At 44.8% G+C, this 19,106-nt stretch overlaps 1 protein-coding gene across 1 annotated transcript; it reads left to right on the top strand.

The window, feature by feature from the left end:
• The first annotated feature begins 4,225 nt into the window (after nt 1-4,225).
• Med9 (mediator complex subunit 9) lies at nt 4,226-18,445 on the top strand. Its single transcript, XM_013016274.1, has 2 exons — nt 4,226-4,469; nt 16,611-18,445. Exons 1-2 carry the CDS (start codon nt 4,246-4,248, stop codon nt 16,825-16,827), a joined length of 441 nt encoding a protein of 146 aa, XP_012871728.1. The 5' UTR covers nt 4,226-4,245; the 3' UTR covers nt 16,828-18,445.
• The last annotated feature ends 661 nt before the right edge of the window (nt 18,446-19,106 follow it).

The raw sequence follows: 19,106 nt of genomic DNA on the forward strand, positions 1-19,106 counted from the left end.
TTAATCATAATTTTTAAGATGATATTTTAGTTGCATTAACTACTCAGAGGCTGAGATCTGAGGATCTGGGTTCAAAGCCAGCCTATATATATATATATATATATATAAAATTTTATTTTGTCGGTCATGGGGCCTGAACTCTGGGCCTGGGTACTGTCCCTCAGCTCTTCAGCTCAAGGTCAGTGCTCTATCACTTTGAGCCACAGTGCCACTTCTGGCTTTTTCTGCTTATGTGGTGCTAAGGAATTGAACCTAGGCCTCATGCATGCAAGGCAAGCACTCTACCACTGAGCCACCTTCCCAGCCCGAGATATATATTTTTTAAAACTGTTGTCAGTCTGGGTTTTGTTACCTGGTAAGGGAGGCAGTCTTGCATCTGAGTAATTAAAATTAATATTTACTGTGCATAGATAATTTATTCCCAGTCCTTTGCAAGTTTCTTAGTCTATTTTATGCTCTACAGCAGAATATCATAGATGGGATAAATTACACACAGTTCTACAGGCTAGGAAGGACAGTATTGGAAGGCCATATCTGGTGAGGGTGTTTGTGCAGAAAGCAGCAAAGGGTCAGAGAGTATGAGCGGTCTGATAATAAAGCCACTCCTTACCATAACATAAATCCATTCTTTTTTTTTCTTTTTGTTTGTTGTGGGGCTTGAACCAGAGATCAAACCTGGCTGCTATCCCTTAGCTCTTCAGCTCAAGGCAAGCACTCTACCTCTTGAGCCACAGCACCATTTCCATTTTTCTTGTAGTTTATTGGAGATAAGCATCTCATGGACTTTCCTGCCCTAGCTGGTTTGGAATTGGTATCCTCAGATCTCAGCCTTCTGAGTAGCTAGAATTACAGGTGTGAGCCACCACTGCCCGGCTCATGCATCCATTCTTTTTTTTTTTTTTTGAGTCGGGTTGTGGGGCCTGAACTCTGGGCCTGGGCACTGTCCCTCAGCTCTTCAGCTCAAGGCTAGCGCTCTACCACTTGAGCCACAGCGCCACTTCTGGCTTTTTTCCTTTTGCTTATGTGGTGCTGAGGAATCGAACCCAGGGCCTCAGGCATGCAAGGCACGTGCTCTACCACTGAGCCATCTTCCCAGCCCCCATGCATCCATTCTTAAAGGTGTCACTTTTCAACCTTAGGGATCATTACTAATGCATGGATTTTGGGGCCACATTCTAACCACAGCAATCTGTTATAATCCAATAGGTCATCCTGCAAAGTTGCATGGCTGATCCAAGTGAGATGAAATGATTGTCCAAAGTCATACAACTTCAGAGAGGCTGTGCTGGATTTGAAGTCTGTTCTTTTAGCCACTAACCTGAAAAGGATGTGGTACTATAAGGAATAGTAAAAATCTGCCCAAGAGAGCAATGGTCTTGTAGTTGAACTTGATGTCTCTGACAATACATCCTCCTTCCCTATCAGTGGAACATTAGGCTCTTTTAACTTTTAACAGAGCAGATATGTAGATACATACTTTTTTATTTTATTTTTTGTCGGTTGTGGGGCCTAAACTCTGGACCTGGGTGCTGCCCTTCAGTTCTTCAGCTGAAGGCTGGCGCTATACCACTTGAGCCTCAGCCCCACTTCCGGCTTTTTCTGCTTATGTGGTGCTGAGGAATCAAACCCAGGGCCTCATGCATGCAAGGCAAGCACTCTACCACTGAGCCACCTTCCCAGCCCCTAGATACATAATTGTTGCAGCAATTTTAGCTTTAATGAAATCCTCACAGGCAGTATTTTTCTGACATCCACTTGCAATAGTATGAAGTCAGCTTTACTCTTTGCCACTAATTATATTAGCTATTTTTAGGGCAAGATGCCAATGCCCCATATTTATTCCTGCTTTTTACGTTTTCAATTTGTTTTCTTTAGCCATATCTATTTATACCTAAAGTGTTTTATTTATTTTAAGAGATGTCCTCATTATTCTGTCAATGATAAAGTTAGGGCTTATAATTAAGTTGTAAAGCACACTGGGAAGGAGAAGACAACGAGCGGTTGCCATGGGAATATTATTGATGACTATTGGATTGCTTTTAAAATTCTGAATAAAAACTCATTTTAATGTTAAAGTTGAATGTTGAATCATGAAGTTACAGAACAAGGAGGAAGCTAAGGTCACCAAAGTGTAACTTTAGATCACACTTGGTGTTTGGCAAGCTTTGTGACCAAGTGATTTTGTAGTTAGTGTCATAAACCTAATTCCTTATCTATAAAATGGGGAAACTAATACATAGCTTCTAGAGCTCTCCTGTGGATTAAAGGAGATGGGGGTTTTAACTCTGTTCATTGTATCTACATTTATTCTATCACAATTGTGGTAATTGCTACTATTATTACCACTATTCTATCAACATTATTTCTCCAAATGACTGCCAAAAGTATCCAGTTTCTTCAGGCACATCTGGTCCTATTTCATCACCTTTGTTCTCCATTATGACTTGAACTCATTTCTTACATAGAGAGCTATATGGTTAGAGAGAAGAACATCCTATGGGCTTTCCTTGCTTTTCCAGCTGGGGAATTCTGGGCAACTTTAACTGATAAAAGCTAGCTGGGCTGACACCAATATCTTAAAACCTCTCCAGCAGTCCTCCAATGTCCACTGTAAGGACTAGCCTGTACTTGCTCCTCCCAATGCTCTTGAAAATACTGACATCTAGCCAGGAACCAGTGGCTCACACCTATAATTGAGCTACTCAGGAGGCTGAGATCAGAGGATCGCAGTTCAAAGCCAGCCCAGGCAGGAAAGTCCATGAGACACTTATCTCCAATAAATCACCAGAAAACGGGAAGTGGCGCTGTGGCTTAAGTGGTAGAGCGCTAGCCTTGAGGTGAAGAGCTGAGGGACAGCAGCCAGGCCCAATCAAGCCCCTCAGCCAATAATAAATAAATAAATAAAAATTCAGACATTAAGGGATTAGCTACCTTGGCCTTCAGTGTCTGGATTCATCTGGATTGTGATAGTGAACTAATGCAGGATGAGCTCTGTCAACTGACACTTTCCTTGCTCATCTCCTAATTTCTTGTCTTAGGATGGCTATTCTTATTGTCCCAAAATCTATAATACATTTCCATATCATACGTGTTTTGAGCAACATGAGCACAAGCCTATCATAAATCCGTTTATTTGGACCAGGATCCTAGAGGATCTCCATGCCTATAAAACCATTTGAAGAAAACTATGCATTCGAAATTAGAATGTAGTTTAGGATCTACAATGACCCTGGACTAACTAGCTTAGAGGTGAGCCAAGTGCCTCAAAAGTATTGAGCGTATTAGATGCTTTCTCCTAAGGCTCTGGCATTTATTCCTGTCCCAAACTCCCTTCTGCCTTGTATGGAAAGTTGGGACAGCATCCCCTCAATTACAAACATACACACAACCCAGCACCTGTGAGACAATAGGTTCAGGTGCATATTAAATATTTATGGAGTACAGTTATTAGTTTCTCTCTCTGCAGTCTTGTGGAACTGAGGAAAATGATTTCTTTGTTCCGTGCCCCTTGCTCTTGCCTTGGGGTCTCCAGCCATGGGCCAGATTTACAGTTTCTCCTGGAGGTCAGCCAGCATGGTAAGGAAGCTCAGGTCTTTTGTCTCTGTATGGACTCTGTGTCTGCAGAGCCAAGGACTTACAGAAGTGCTCCCTAAATGTCATCTACTCTTCCCAGGGCTCCACTTGGGTCCTCATGGAGCTCTCAGCAAACTGGGCCATGTGGTGCTTTATTATCATAGAAATAAGAAAATAGTTATTCTGAAATAAATCTCCAACCTCTTAGAACTCTCTATATTTTTAAAATACATTTTTTTATTTGGTTCTGGTTCTGAGGCCCGAATTCAGGGCCTGGGCGCTGTCCCTGAGATTTTTCTAAAGACCTCGTGAGCCACAGCTCCACTTTCAGCTTTTGGTGGCTAATTGGAGATCAGAATCTCAGGGGCTTTCCTGCCCAGGCTGGCTTCAAACCTCGATCCTCAACTATCAGCCTCCCAAGTAGATAGGATTGTTAGCAGGTGCCACCGGCGCCTGACACAAAGACTATTTAATAACTCTGCTATCGCAACCCAATCCAAACCCTTCCAGCTGGGTCCACAGCCATGGCTGTCCCCGCCCATGTACCTGTGCCCCGCCCACTCCAATGCGCACGCGCAGTCGTTCTGTCCTCGAATGGCGCGCGATAGTGACGTGTATAGTCTGCGACGTTCTCGGCGGGCTGATTGACTTGTTGACTTGTGTCCCGGCGCTATGGCCTCCGGGGTGGCTGCCGGGCGACAGGCGGAAGACGCGTTACCGACGGGGTCCGAGCCGCCTCTGCCCGAATCAAAGCCATTGCCGCCTCCTCAGCCGCCACCGCCAGTGGCGGCGCCCCAGCCGCCCCAGCCCCCCGCGCCGCAGCCTCAGTCATCGACCGGCATGAAGGAGGAGGAGAACCACTCCTTTTTACCTTTGGTTCACAACGTCATCAAATGGTAAGCGCCCTGGAGACCCCGAGCCGCCGCATCCTTCCTCGCTTCCGGTCTCTCCGAGTTCAGACCTAGCTTCTAGAGATTTGGGCGCTCCTGGGTACGCCCCCATTTCACAGGTGGGGAAACTGAGGCCCAGAGCGGGAAGAGACCTGTCCATGAGTCCAGCATGCGCCTTGAACCCCGTGGGTTGCAATATGTTTAAGAACGAAGCCTGCGGATTGACCAGATGAATGCACAGGCTCTTCAGTGCGACGGTTCAAGTTTGCATCCCAACGAGCTTGAGGAAGTTACGCTTGTTTGAGCCTCAGTTTCCTCACTTTTAATATAGGTTAATAGAGATTGCGTGTCCCTTATTTGAAATGCCTGAATCAAAAGTATTTCAGATTTAGGTGTGTTTTTTCTTTTTCAGATTGTGGAATGTTTACATATACCTAATGCAAGAGCTTGGGGATGAGATCCTATACACACAGCCTGAAAGTACTTTTAGTTAGCTGTAGTTCACCTTGTGTTTTATCAGAAACTAGTCACATGAGACCAAGGGTGGAATTTTCCACTTGATTACCCACTTAAGTTTTCAGATTTTTGTGTATTTCTGATTTCAAAGTATAGATGTTAGCTGGGCGCCAGTAGATCATGCCTGTAATACTAGCTACTCAGGAGGCTGAGATCTGAGGATCACAGTTCAAAGCCAGCCTGGGCAGGAAAGTCCCTGAGACTCTTATCTCCAATAAACCACTCAGAAAACTGGAAGTGGTGCTGTGGCTCAAGTGGTAGAGCTCTAGCCTTGAGCTAAAGTACAGTGCCCAGGTTCAGAGTTCAAGCCATGACCAAAAAAAATAATAAAGTATAGATGTTTACCTTATCCTCAGTTTGGTTCACTTTTTCAACATATATGCATAATCTATCTTATGTGGCACACTGCACAGGGGCCAACTTTTACCATCCTGTACCCAGCTCAGCATGAAGAACCCATAATTTTTACTTATTTTTTACAGTACTAAAAGTTCATGCTTGCTGGCAGATGCTCTACTGCTTGAGCCATGCCTCCAGTTGTTTTTATTGTGGTTAGTTTTGGCTAGGATATAGCTTTTTGCCTGTTGGACCTGGTTCTCCTATCCTCCTAATTATACTTTCCTTGGTAGCTGAGATGACAAACAAATGCCATTGTGCCCAGATTTTTTGTTGGCTAAGATAGTGTCTTACAAACTTTTTCCAAGCTACCTTCATCTTTGATTCTCTTTGATTTTAGCCTCCTGAGTAACTAGGATTACAGGCATGAGCCACCTTGCCTAGGTAATATTCCCCTCCCCCCTTTTTTTTAATTGAGAGAAGACCTGATCATGGAAAACATATGAGGCAAGAAACCCCAAATGGTTAGATCGCAGTAGTAACATAGGATCCAAGGATGTGGTCATTCTTTTGGCCCAAAGTCTACCTAATTATAATTTTTGTATACTTTATTTCTTTTATGTTACTTCCTTACAAGTTGTGTTGCTTAAGAATAGGAACATAACTGGGCACCGGTGGTTCACGCCTGTATTCCTAGCTATTCAGGAGGCTGAGATCTGAGGATCGAGGTTGAAAGCCAGCCAGGGCAGGAAAAGCCATGAAACTCTTATCTCCAGTAAACCACCAGAAAACTGGAAGTGGTTCTCTGGCTCAAGTGGTAGAGCACTGGTCTTGAGCTGAACAGCTGAGGCACAGCACCCAGGTCCAGAGTTCAAGCCCCATGCCCACCACCACCAACAAAAAAGAATGGGAACATGTTGAGGTGGTTCACGCCTGTAATCCTACCTACTCAGGAGGATGAGATCTGAGGATCACAGTTCAAAGCCAACCCAGGCAGGAAAGTCTGTGAGACTATTCTCTCCAATATCCCACCAGAAAACCGGAAGTGGCGCTGTGGCTCAAATGATAGAGTGCTAGTCTTGAGCTGAAGAGTACAGGGACAGTGCCAAAGCCCAGAGTTCAAGCCCCACGACCAACCAAAAAAAAAAAAAAGAATGGGAATATGTTTGAAGAGGTACATCCTGGAAGATACTTCCCTAAAACTAGGTGGTAAAGGTCAACCTCTGCTGGGGAACTCTTGATGCAATCAAGAGACTTGGTAAACAGATGTATGAGGCTGCTCTTAGTATCACCTGACATACTGCCCTTTACTGTCACATGATACACTGTGTTTGGTGGACTGTTTTTTTTAATTAAGTGCACCCTAAAATAACAATAAATACAGTATAGTATATACCTCAGTAGCACAGTCTTTTTGGGGGGGGATCAGGGGTCGGTCATGGAGCTTTCACTTAGGGTTTAGGCTCTGTCCTGGAGCTCTTTTGCTCAAGGCTAGTGCTCTACCACTTTGAGCTACAGCTCCACTTCCAGTCTTCTCATGATTAGTTGAAAATAAGAGTCTCAGAAATTTTCCTGTCCAGGCTGGCTTTGAACTGTACTTAGATCTCAGCCTTCTGAGTAGCTAGGAGTATGATTACAGGTGTGAGCCACTAGCACCCAGCTTAGTAGTACGTACAGTTATCATTATCAAGTATTATGTACTGTCTATAATTGTACCTGCCATACTTCATACTTCCACAGTAGGCTGGTTTTCTGATGCCTCATGCTACAGCATTATCACAGCTCCTGTGTCAGTAGGCCATAGAACTTTTTAATTCATTACAGTATAATCTTATGGAATCATCATAATAACTGTGGTCTGTTGTTGACTGAAAAGTTCTTTTTTTTTTTGGTCTGGTTGTGGGGCCTGAACTCTGGGCCTGAGCACTGTCCCTCAGCTCTTCAGCTCAAGGCTAGCGCTCTACCACTTGAGCCACAGCACCACTTCCAGCTTTTTTCTTTTTGCTTATGTGGTGCTGAGTAATTGAAACCAGGGCCTCATGCATGCAAGGCAAATGCTCTACCACTGAGCCACCTTCCCAGCCCAACTGAAAAGTTCTTTGGCACATGACTGTATAGCTACATGATACTAGGCATAAACTCCTGAGTTTATAACTTCTCTTTTAGTTATTGTAAAACCAAAATGGCAAATTAAGGCACAATTACCCTTCTCCGGTAACATTCAGATGAGCATAATGTGCTCTTGTGAATTGCTGCTCCCAACGTGGAACCTGCTTTTGGACTGGGTAGTTGAAATTCACGTGAGGTCAGTTCTCTTCCGTCACTTTTCTCCTCAGGTGACTATTGCGGTGAGCCTTTGCTCTCACATTAGACTCTCACTTTGCTCAGTGTGAAAATGCTGTTGGTAGTACAAGGCCCACTCTGTTGTGTTTGAGTTAGCTGAGTGCAATAAAGTGGCACTACTTAGCAGTACCAAAATCACGAACAGATGTACAAATGAAGACCCAAGTCCCAGGGAAAAGCTGGATTAGCAGGGGTTATCCAGATTAATCCAAATATACTGAGTTTAAGAAAGATATGGAAGGGCTAGGAAGGTGGCTCAGTGGTAGAGCACTTGCCTTGCATGCATGAGGCCCTGGGTTAGATTCCTCAGCACCACATAAGCAAAAAGAAAAAAGCCGGAAGTGGCGCTGTGGCTCAAGTGGTAGAGCGCTAGCCTTGAGCTGAAGAGCTGAGGAACAGCACCCAGACCCAGAGTTCAGGCCCTACGACCGGACTCCCCCCCCCAAAAAAAAGAAAGATATGGAAAAGAACTATTATTCACAAGTCATTCGCAAAGACAGCACTTGGACTTCAGAAGGGGTATTCTTAAATCCTTATAGAGCATTTGGATTGGGCTGGCCTTCAATATGGGGCAGTAAGATATACTAAGGAGAATAGGCTTTGAAGTCAGTTGGTCTTGGGTTCAAGTCTGTGTGCTGATACTTGCTGATACTTAATTTCCCCAGTTGTCATTACCTGTCTCTAATATGTGAATACTGGCCACCTCAAATAATAGGTTCACATTAGAGTTCTATAATGTACTACCTGGGTGGCCTTGGGCAGGTAACTTAGCTTTCCAAGCCTCTTTTTCTTGACATATGGAACAGTGGTACTTGTCATAGAATTATGAGATATACTCACATACACACATGTGAAAGATGGCAGGCTGATCATATGTGTTGTCTTAAAGAATAACTGAAGTGATTTTTTTTTAAAGCATAAAACAAAAAGAACAGGATAGGAAATAGTTGGCTCAAAGCAGATAGTCAAGGGCTGCCTCGCCTAAAAGCCCTGAAACATCTGCCGTTGATCATAGCCTCCCACAAATCTCAGGACTTGGCTGCCAGAAGCCTCCCTAAGAGAGTATAAGGTAGGGATGTTTGTGTGTGTGTACACTTGTGTGCATGCTAAGAACAGAAGGAAGCCTAAGAAACAAGTACTCAAAGTCTTGGGTTCTCCCCAATTCTTGGCTGTAAGCATATGGGTGACTGCCCTTCTTCCATTTTGGCAGACAAGGAAAGCATTGCTCTTCCTAAGATTTAACATTTGTAAGGAGAAACTACAGAGTATCTGTCCTGGGACATAGCAGGCACTTTGCAAGAGTTGGTAGGGGGAACCATGTCAAAAGTAGGGATTGAGAGCAAGCTCCCAGATTGAATAGTGAGCCCTTTAGTCTTTTTCCCCTGGTGTTACTGCTAAAAGTAGCCAGATTAAGGTGCCTCCTTTGGGGTACCTGACCAGCTAAAGAGAAAAAGCATTGGGAAAGAAAAAAAGACACTGAATGAAAAGACTTTGTTTGGGGTTGGGAAGGGGCCTCAGTGGTAGAGTTTTTGCCTTGCATGCATGAGGACCTGGATTCCAATTCCTCAGCACCACATAAGCAGAAAAAAGCTGGAAGTGGCACTGTGGCTCAAGTGGTAGGGTGCTAGCCTTGAGCTGAAGAGCTGAGGGACAATGTCCAGGCCTAGAGTTCAGCCACCATGACTGACAAAAACAAAACAAAACTTTGTTGCCCTACGAAAAGCCAGGTCAGTTCATTGTAAGAGAATCCTAATGTATCACTCCCAACTTAAACTGCTTTACTTGTAAGGTATGGTCTAGCAGACCACTAAGCATGGGAGAAAAAAAACCCAGTAAGAAAAACACGACAGTGCTCACAGAGAAAGTGATTCTGTCTCCATGACAGAACACTAGGAACCTGTCTGAAAACCTTCGGTGTCTTGTGTATTTGCGTTTACTGGCCAATGAGGGGAAATGTGGACCTTGATAAGGGCAGGGGGCTGGCACAGAAGACCTCAAAAGGCTTGAAGGAGCCAGGGGCTGTCTTAGAGAGAGCAGCATCTACCACTAAACTGAAATGAGGAGAGAAAGGGAGAATGGTTTGGTTTAGAAAGCAAGGGTAAGGATGTGAAGCCAAGAATTGGCACTGATTTTTTGTTCAGAAGGACCACGTAGGAAAAAAAAGGAGCCAGGATACATTCCCTTTAGGGACAGGACTTCTGAGGGATAAGAAGCTAGCAAAATTTACAGGGACACCACCCTGGCAGAACTAGTCGGAGGGGATGAGGTCCAGGGTCAAGTGTGGTCACCCAGGACGGCACCCCCCCCCTCCCCACCCAGGGCCCTGGTCTCAGTATTTGGTAGCTTAGCAATCTGTTATGACTTGCTCTTTATCAGGATGAATAAGGGAAGGAAGGCAAAACTGATGTGAAGTGAGTGTCACCTTTCTTGTTCTCATAAAAAGCTCAGCATTACATCATCAGGTTAGTTTTGTTTTGCTTTTAAGCATTAAAAGCTATAGTTGCACAAGTACAGAAACGTGTAACTGCCAGGAATACTTTCCCAAGGTTCCTTCCAGAAGTTGTTTGCTTATGACCTTTCAGAAAGTCCCTCAAATAAAGATAAGGCCTAGCCTTTTCATTGATAAGCCTGACGTGGACTACGTGGACTCTGTTCTGTACTCAGATCGGCCCCCTTTCAGGCAGCTGCAGAGAATTCCATCTCTCACATGTGCTATCGTTTACGAAATCCAGTCTTAGTCTTGCACCTAGGAGCTTCTAGGTGTTTCTCTCATTTTTGTTGCTGCCAGCAGTACTGGTATCAGCAACCTTTAGGCAGTCTGTGAGGTAAGCCTCTATAGAGTAATTATTGGAACAGGAGACACATGCATTTACTTACTTACTTCAATAGCTATTACTCACTGCATCTTCCTTTAGCTAACTCCTCCAAAATTCAGTCCCAGAGACTGGCTGCTTAAATTAACCTAAAAGTTCTATTAACTTAAAATGGTTCATAAACCTACCACCTTAAAAGTATTAAAAAATGGAAAGCCATAATGGACTCCTTGAGTAGCCAGCTGTAGATATAAAATGGGAAGTGAGCTGGGCGCCTGTGGCTCAGGCCTGTAATCCTAGCTACTCAGGAGGCTGAGATCTGAGGATCGCAGTTCAAAGCCAGCCCGGGCAGGAACGTTCGTGAAACTCTTACCTCCAATAAACCACCAGAAAAACGGAAGTGGCGCTGTAGCCTTGAGCTGAAGAGCTGAGGGACAGCGCTCAGGCCCAGAGTTCAAGCCCCACGATTGACAAAAAAAAAAAAAGGGAAGTGATTCCTTCTGCCTCTCTGCTTCCTTTCTTGTCTCAAACTCCATTTTATGACTGTGCCATCACATACTCAAACAATTTGTTTAAGGGCAGGAGTGGCTGGTGTTACTGTTGCATTTGGTGCTACAGTGAGCATCTGTGTCTGTGGTTCTTTTCAGATTTTCCAGAATCTCTGCAGGGCAAGTTTCTAGCCATGGATTTAACTTTTGGGGGGGTCAGTACTGGGGCCTGAACTCAAGGCCTCGAGTTCTCTCCTTAGCTTTTTCACTAATGGCTGTGGCTCTGCCACTTGAGCCACACCTCCATTCCCTGCTTTTTGCTGGTTATTTAGAGGTAAGAGTCTCATTTTCTTTCTTTTTTCTCCTGGATTGGCTCTAAATGTCTAGCCTCAGATCTCAGTCTCCTGAGTAGCTAGGATTATAGGCATTAACCAGCATTGCCCAACTAGTTTTTAGTTGGGTGCTTTCAAAATTTATTTTGGTGGAAAGTACTAGAGAGGACAAGCTTTTCCTCAGTTAGCCACCTCTTCCCATGGCCACTTACTGAATATTTATTATTGTCCCTGCTTGAATTACTGTCTTTATCATCTACTGAATTCCCAGATACTTTTTGTTTGTTTGTTTGTTTGTTTGGCTGTCATGGGGCCTGAACTCTGGGCCTGGGCGCTGTCCCTCAGCTCTTCAGCTCAAGGCTAGCACTCTACCACTTGAGCCACAGCGCCACTTCCAGCTTTTTTTTTCTTTTTGCTTATGTGGTGCTGAGGAATCGAACCCAGGGCCTCTGGCATGCAAGGCATGCGCTCTACCACTGAGCCACCTTCCCAGTCCCCCCAGATACTTTTTGGTCTGCTTCTAGACATTCTCTTTTCCTCTGGCATCAAGCCTCTATATTCTAAACTTCATGATGCATTTGTGTTCCTTTTAAAGCAGGCTTCCCCTCCTCACTCTTGCTGTACTTCCCTGTGGCTTCTTACCATTCCAGTCCAGTTTCCCAGTACCCTTTCTGAGGTCATGATACTTTTGTTTAGTGGAGCATTTCCTTTTTAACTTGCTCTTTTACTCCCATGCTTGTGGATACCATGCATCATCCTCGTCTAAACCTCAGTTTTGGATCTAATAATGCCTTGATTAGTCTCTTAGACTTCAAAGTCTCTGTAGTTTATCAGTGCATGTTATCAGGTTAATATTTTCTCTGCTCAAAATTCTCTAGGGCTCCCTCTTCTCAAACTGAGCCCAAACTTTTAGCCTTCCAGTCAGGGATCTCAGCAGACAACCTTTCATAGCCTGCTTGGAAAGCCGCTGTGAGGCCTAGAGTGGGGTCTTTGAGAAGGGGGACTCCTCATGAGATCCTGTGTGTTCTTGAGGAACTCGCTCAAATGTACCTCCTGAGCTCAGGGCTGCGAGCTACAGCCTTCCATGGGATGCGCCTATAAGAACTATTACAAATCCCAACTCCAGGGAAGTTTGTAAGTTTTTCCTTCAAGTACAGCAAATCTAATCTGAGTCTAGAACTAAGTGTCCCAGCCTAGGAATTCTGAATTGTGGTTGTCTCTGCCTTCCTGCTGTTTTTTGGCCCATCCAGTTCCCATATTCTGTCAGTATAGGTACTTTCACAACATGGCTCTAATTAAATGTTTTACTTCTGCACAATGCCTTAGGTTGCTAGTGGGTACAGGGGAATCATCCTTGACCCCACAGAGAGCTCAAGTGATGCACCTTTCAAGCTGGCCCCCCTGCCAGGCCGGGCTGCTGAAGCAAGTCCACTTGTTTTGGCAGGTCAGCAAGACCTTGGAGCTCCAGCAAGACCTCTTTCCTGGGAACAGGGTGTTATTGACCTGCCTCTTCCCACACAGGGTCTTTTTTGATCCGCCTGGCTCTCCAAGCCAGCTGAGACCAGCTCTGGGCTGTGCAAGAAGTGCCCGCACCAGCACCACAGTGGAGCTGCGCATCATTACCACAGTGCCTCAGAGAGGAAGAGGAAGGCCAATAGGGCATGTTTGGAGATTGCTTCCAAAATTGCTTCCAGGTGTACTTAAAAGTTTATTGGTTCTCTGGCACCTACCGCTACTTCATATGTAAAATATATATCCTTTGAACAAGAATTCCCAATGGTAGAAAACTATCTTACTAAAATACTTGCACAGGTATATAAAGATGTGTGTGTAAAATGTTCATTGCCATTCTGATAAATTGCAAACACCCCAAACACAAATAATTTCTCTGTTTAATTGTATGCCTGTTAACACAGGCATATTCCATCGTGCATAGTTATGTGAAGAAGCAACAATCAGAACCAAGTTTGGTCACATTCCTGTCAGTGTAGGTGAACAGAAGTCTGCGTACATTTGTATGTTACTGTGGGTTTTGAAATGCTCTGATAATGGTGTTTATGTCATTACCATAGGCTGTCTCTGGTACTAAAGGAGCTTCCCTTTTTTAAGCCTTGGTGTCTGTCACTTTTGAGGTGTGGTTTTTTTTTTCTCCCCCTCAATCATCCATGAATATTTAAAAGAAAAAAAAGCAGTTTTGAAAAGATAAGGACCACTGGTGTCAATACAGTGGGAAGAAAGACTGTGAGTAGAAGAAAGGGCCAGAGCACTAGTCATGGGTGAGCAAGCAGGCATGGGTTAGGGGCATGTGGGTGAGGGGGTGGAAGTTTTGTGGAGAACATATGGAGGACCAGATGCCAAAAGAAAGGACTATTGCGTTTAGGGACCAGGTTGACTACAATCTCATGGGTTTCCTCTGCTTCTGAGTTCACACTGCCCTGTTGTCTGTTTGCTTCTTTTCTTTTCTCTCTAATAAAGCATAAAGAAGAAAAAGAAAGAGAAAGAAAAGTAGGAGGGGGAGGAGGAAAGAGAGAGATGGGGGTGAGAGGAAGGAAGAAAGGAAGGAAGGAAGATTGGTTCGTTGGTTGGTTGTAGTGTGATTGTTAGATGCACTCATCTGACCCCATGCTTTTGCCTGGAATCTGGAGACCCAGATGTCCTTGTCTGCTGGAAGGGTGTCCTGACTATCATCCACAGCTGTAGTATTTTTGCCCACTTTCTAATAAAGCATAGTAGGTGGGACCAAAGTGCCCTAACTTTGCCCTTGTTTGTATAATTTTCATCCTTCTTGACCTAGTCTCTTTTTTTCCCCTTCTAAAGTTGGATGATGACTAATGTTAGGCACAAAGGCAGCCCCATTTAGAGCTTTGTGCTCTGACTCTCTCAGTGTTTGGGCCTGTTCCTTTCCTTTGGGCCTGGGTACTTCACAGTCATCCTGGCATAGCAGGTTCCCACTTGGTTTGAGCTAGTTTCTGAATAGAATAGTGTGTTTTCCTCACCCCGGGACTTCTGTGCTATTTACTGCTACCAACTAGGTCAGGTGAGCAGCTCGAAGAAAGGTACTTTTCATATGGCTTCTTATTTTTTTTATCTGAAGACCACCCCATCTCCCTAAAGTTTAGTGGGTGAAGAATGGGCAGTCCTGTAGATTTGGAGGTTTTCAGAAATCACTATGTTAAACATGGCCCGCTTTTTGCTTTCAGATTTAGAGCACTGCTTTAAGAACTGGATTGCCAGTTCTTCCTCTTAAATTTTATATATTTTTGTTTGTTTTTATTATGTCCTTCTAGACTTATGAGAGTCAGTTTTCTTAAAATGAATTTAAATTCCCAAACTTTCTGGACATAAGTTTTTTAGTGTGTTAACACACATGCCATCCAAGTGTAATGCTTTTGGAAGTAAGATGCTTTCTGTCCAGATTTGTGTATTTGAGCTGAAACTGAAAGAAAGAAGAAAGGAAAGAAAGAGAGAGAAAGAGAAAGAAAGAGAGGAAGAGAGAGAAAGAAAGAGAAAGAGGAAAGAAAGAAAAGAAAAAGAGGAAGGAAGGAGAGCTGGGAAGGTGGCTCAACGGTAGAGTACTTGCCTCCCATGCATGAGGCCCTGGGTTCAATTCCTCAGCATCACATAAACAGAAAAGGCCAAAAGTGGCTCAAGTGGTGCTGAAGAGCTCAGGGACAGCACCCAGGCCTAGAGTTTTAAGCCCCACGACCAACAAAGAAAAAAAAAAAAGAAAGAAGGAAGTTAAAACATACTTCCCTGGCTGTGGGTAGAACACTTGCCTGGTATGCATGTGGCCCCAGGTTCTATCCTCAGCACAAAAAAAAGAAAAAAAAAAAGAAGAAAAACTCTGTGTTTGCCTCCTTCCAAACCATTTGTAGTTCTCATGAATTCCAGTTACCCTCCCTAACAATTGAGATAAGGTATAGTATATCATTAGTATACCATTGTTTTTTCTCTGAACTAAGGGGCATCATAGAGGAAGAAGAAATGTTTGCCTGGCTGCTCATTCCCTAGAAGAAATGATTGATTCTCTCTATCCCGCCTCTAGAGCTATTGATAAATAGCTAGCAGACCCTAGTGGTTGACAGATTCATGAGGTGTGAGACACAGCTGACAGATTGCCAGGAAAGAGAGATACTCTGTCTGCGTAAGCAGAGAACTGATGAATAAAAAGATGAATTAGTACCATCTGGGTTGAGATTTCCCACCAGGAATAAATGCATATTAAAAAAAAGATAACTGATCATTTATAGTTTTCCCTCTTGAGAGCATCGTTTTAGAACATTTTACTGAATTGGCATTTTGGTTTTACCCTCAACTGCTTGTTTTCTAAAGCTTGTCCAGGTTCTAATTTCTAAAAAGAAAATGTATAGGAACATACATTAGTGAAGTTTCTGTTTTTGTTTTGCTTTAATTTGGTAGGAGAGTAGGAGAGTAGAGCTCTCTGTGTAGCTGACAATAGCTGAGAGAGGAGATGATGACCTGACTTCAAATGAACCTAACCCAAAGGCAAGGTGCTTTCATGACTAGAGGCTGATAACTGCTAAGCATTTTCCAATAACTTGTAAGTGATTTAAAATTTATGAACAGCTCTATGGAAATTTGTCGTTAATAGGCATCAACCCTCAGCTAAAATTGGCTCTTGCTAACTGAAAGAGTCTCCTGATTGGCCTAAAAATGGCTCTCATTAAACAAACTGGAGTATATCAATACTTTTTTTTGGGCGGGGGAAGGTCTGGTTGTGGAGCCTGAACTCTGGGCCTGGGCGCTGTCCTTCAGCTTTTCAGCTCAAGGCTAGTGCTTTACCACTTGAGCCACACTGCCACTCCCGGCTTTTTTCTTTTTGCTCATGTGGTGCTGAGGAATCGAACCCAGGGCCTCAGGCACGCAAGGCAAGCACTCTACCACTGAGCCACCTTCCCAGCCCCTCAATAACTTTTGTTTGGTGTTGGTCAGCTGATAATTTGTTTCTTCATGCAAGACACATCTGTGAACTTACTTGCCAGGAATTCGTTCTTTCAGCAAGTATTCTGTCTCCAGTGTCCAGCACACCACACCACAGTGGGAGGGGATACCTGTGAGGCTGTCCTCAGAGCTGAAGAGTTTAGAGTGGAAGTGGGTTTGCTAGATGAAAGGATGCTTTTATGGCCTGGCTTAAAGCTTATACAGAAGCAAGCCAGTCCCAGCCCTCTGGGGTGCACAGCCTAGTCAGAGGACAGATACATCAAAGAAAGCATTCTAAACCATATCATAAGGTGCAGAGCAGGGAAGCCAGCATGAAGGTGAACTGTGTATGCTAATGACTGCCCTCTGCTCCTGCAGCATGGACAAGGACAGCCCAGATGTCCACCAGGACCTGAACGCCCTAAAAACCAAGTTTCAGGAGATGCGGAAGCTCATCAGCACCATGCCTGGCATCCACCTGAGCCCTGAGCAGCAGCAGCAGCAGCTGCACAGTCTCCGAGAGCAAGTCAGGACCAAGAATGAACTGCTACAGAAGTACAAGAGCCTCTGCATGTTTGAGATCCCCAAAGAATAGAGGGAGGCCATCTTCCAGGAATGCCCAAGATGCAGGAGGCAAATGGTCTGCCCTGCACACTCCCTGGGTGTGTAGCAGCTAAGGACCATAGCTCCGAACCAGATAGCCGAGTGGGGCTTGTGGAGAGCCTCGGAGCTGAAATTAGCCTTGTCTGTGTAGAGCACCCACCTCGAGCTTGTACTTATCCATATGTCTGCTGCTGGAATGAGAATGTTCCTGAGGCTGGGGGGAGGGGGACTGCTAGAGAGGGGCCACCTGCTGTGCCTAGGCCCTACTGGCAGATCAGAAGAACACAGTAGGAGTGGAGGCTGCTCCCTCTTCCTGACACAGCTCCTCCTACCCTGATAAGATCCATGTGCTAGGTACATATTGTTCCCCAAGCAGCAATTTCATGAATATTTGCATAGAATTCACTGGGTGAATTAGGCCTGCACTCATATGGCACAGATTTAATTTGATTAAAGAAGCCTGTGAGAGAATGAACATTGTTTCGAAAAAAAACAGGGTGGGTGGGTTTTTTTCCCCCTCAAATAGTATGGTTCCATTTATGTTTGAGCCAATGAATGGAACTGTATCCGTGGGGGTGTCAGCCCAGAGTTCCACTACACAGCCACTGACTCCAGGCTCTATCCTTCCACATTTGACTCTTGCTTCCTTTGTCTCCCCCACCCCCCTCACCCCCCATTACCTCTGGTTAGTGCCCAACAATAGCCAAACCACTACACCTGCAGCACTTCTCTGGCATGGAGAGGACTCACCCTTCTTAAACAGGCTCAGGGAGTCTTTTAGGCAGGCAGCTTGCTCTGTTGTTTACACTGGCCTAGCTTAAACCATTATCTCTCCTCTAGTCCGCCCACGAGAGCCAGCCACATTTGCTGCCCTGTAAACAAATGGATGGCTTCAAGTGGCAGTGGGATCGTCCCACAGCCAGCAATGACTGGATGCTTCTGGAACTGTTCTGAAGAGTTAGATGGGTTAGGCCTGGAGGTTCTGGCCCGGGCTCAGCCCCATTAGTGTCCAGGTAGGCCTATGACTGTCAGACTGAGGAGAGAGAGCAGTTCTTTCCCTGCAAGGTGAGAAGTAACCGAATAGTGCTTGGATTTAGAAATGGGCACAAGCCCTGTGCTGACCACCAGTTCAGGGCTTAGCAGGTGCCTGTCACTGACCTTGTTGGCAGGAGTGCTGGCTGGAGATGTTTTTAGGAGTTCCAGTGGCATTAGCCTATAGCCCACTGTCAGGAGGTGGCTGGGACATTGGGACTGGAGTCTGTCTGTGTGTGTTGGGGCTGGGGGGAGGGTTGTGGGTAGGAAATATCAGGTTTCAGTGGCTTTAGCCAGAACAAACTCGATTTAGACAGTTCTACAGCTCTACATTGGGACTATTACTTAACTGAATCAGTTATTTGAAATTTCATTCAGAGTAGTGGGTGGGCCAGTTGTAAGGCTCAGACCAAATACCATGAAGCATATAGAGATACAAGAACTTCAGGATCATTTCTGCAAGGCCGGAATGAGAAGTGTTCCTCACAGGACTAGAGGGAGAGGCAGCCTTCCAATATTCTCATGTCTTCACTTGTGACATTTTTTAAAAATGTATAATTAAAAGAACTTAGGCTCTGCTCTCAGGACACTGTGGTTTTTCTCTTTGTTTTTGCAGTGATGAGAATTGAACCCACAGGATCATGGTTTGTATCCTAAAGAATTCACAATGGGATAGCCCTTGGATAAATTAGAAAAAAAATATTTATTTAGACACATCCTTTCTTCCCTTTTCCCAGCACATGTCCCTAGTTAAGCCAGTATAAAAGCAGAATAATTACTCTGATGGCAATAGCATCTGTCCCATGGGTGCTGTTAGCCTGGTGGGTGGTGCCTGCATCTGCCTATGGAAGGTCTGGGTCATCCCTTGTATATGGGGACAGGTGCCTTGGGTGATTTTTGGGGGGGGGCGGGGGAGGGGGGTCCAGCCCTGGCAAGGGATAGCCTTCTCCAGAGCAGCATTGAGTGTTCCTCACAGTGAGCAGATAATTGAAGCCACCAATTATTTGGCTCACTGGGCAGCAGACACTTGTGCTAAGTACTTTTCAAACATTGCACTTAATCCCCACAGCAGCCCATGCAGAGGGTGTTCTCTGTACTACTCAGGTGAAGTATTGGACCTTGGTAGTGCCCCTTGCCCTAGGTTTGCTATGAGGAATGGCAGGGAGAATGAGTCACAAGCAGGTACCCTGAGCCATTAGAGACAACAAGGTGCAGAGCAGTTTTGGAGCCACTCACTGC

Source organism: Dipodomys ordii, unplaced genomic scaffold (genome assembly GCF_000151885.1).
Source record: "Dipodomys ordii isolate 6190 unplaced genomic scaffold, Dord_2.0 Scaffold31, whole genome shotgun sequence".
In the NCBI taxonomy this organism is placed as follows: Eukaryota; Metazoa; Chordata; class Mammalia; order Rodentia; family Heteromyidae; genus Dipodomys; species Dipodomys ordii.

What these genes read in the sequence shown, in the direction of transcription:
- Med9 (XM_013016274.1), top strand. Translation starts at nt 4,246, where the DNA reads ATGGCCTCCGGGGTGGCTGCCGGGCGACAGGCGGAAGACGCGTTACCG. An exon ending in GTTCACAACGTCATCAAATG is followed by an intron (nt 4,470 to 16,610) that starts GTAAGCGCCCTG and finishes CTGCTCCTGCAG; the next exon opens with CATGGACAAGGACAGCCCAG.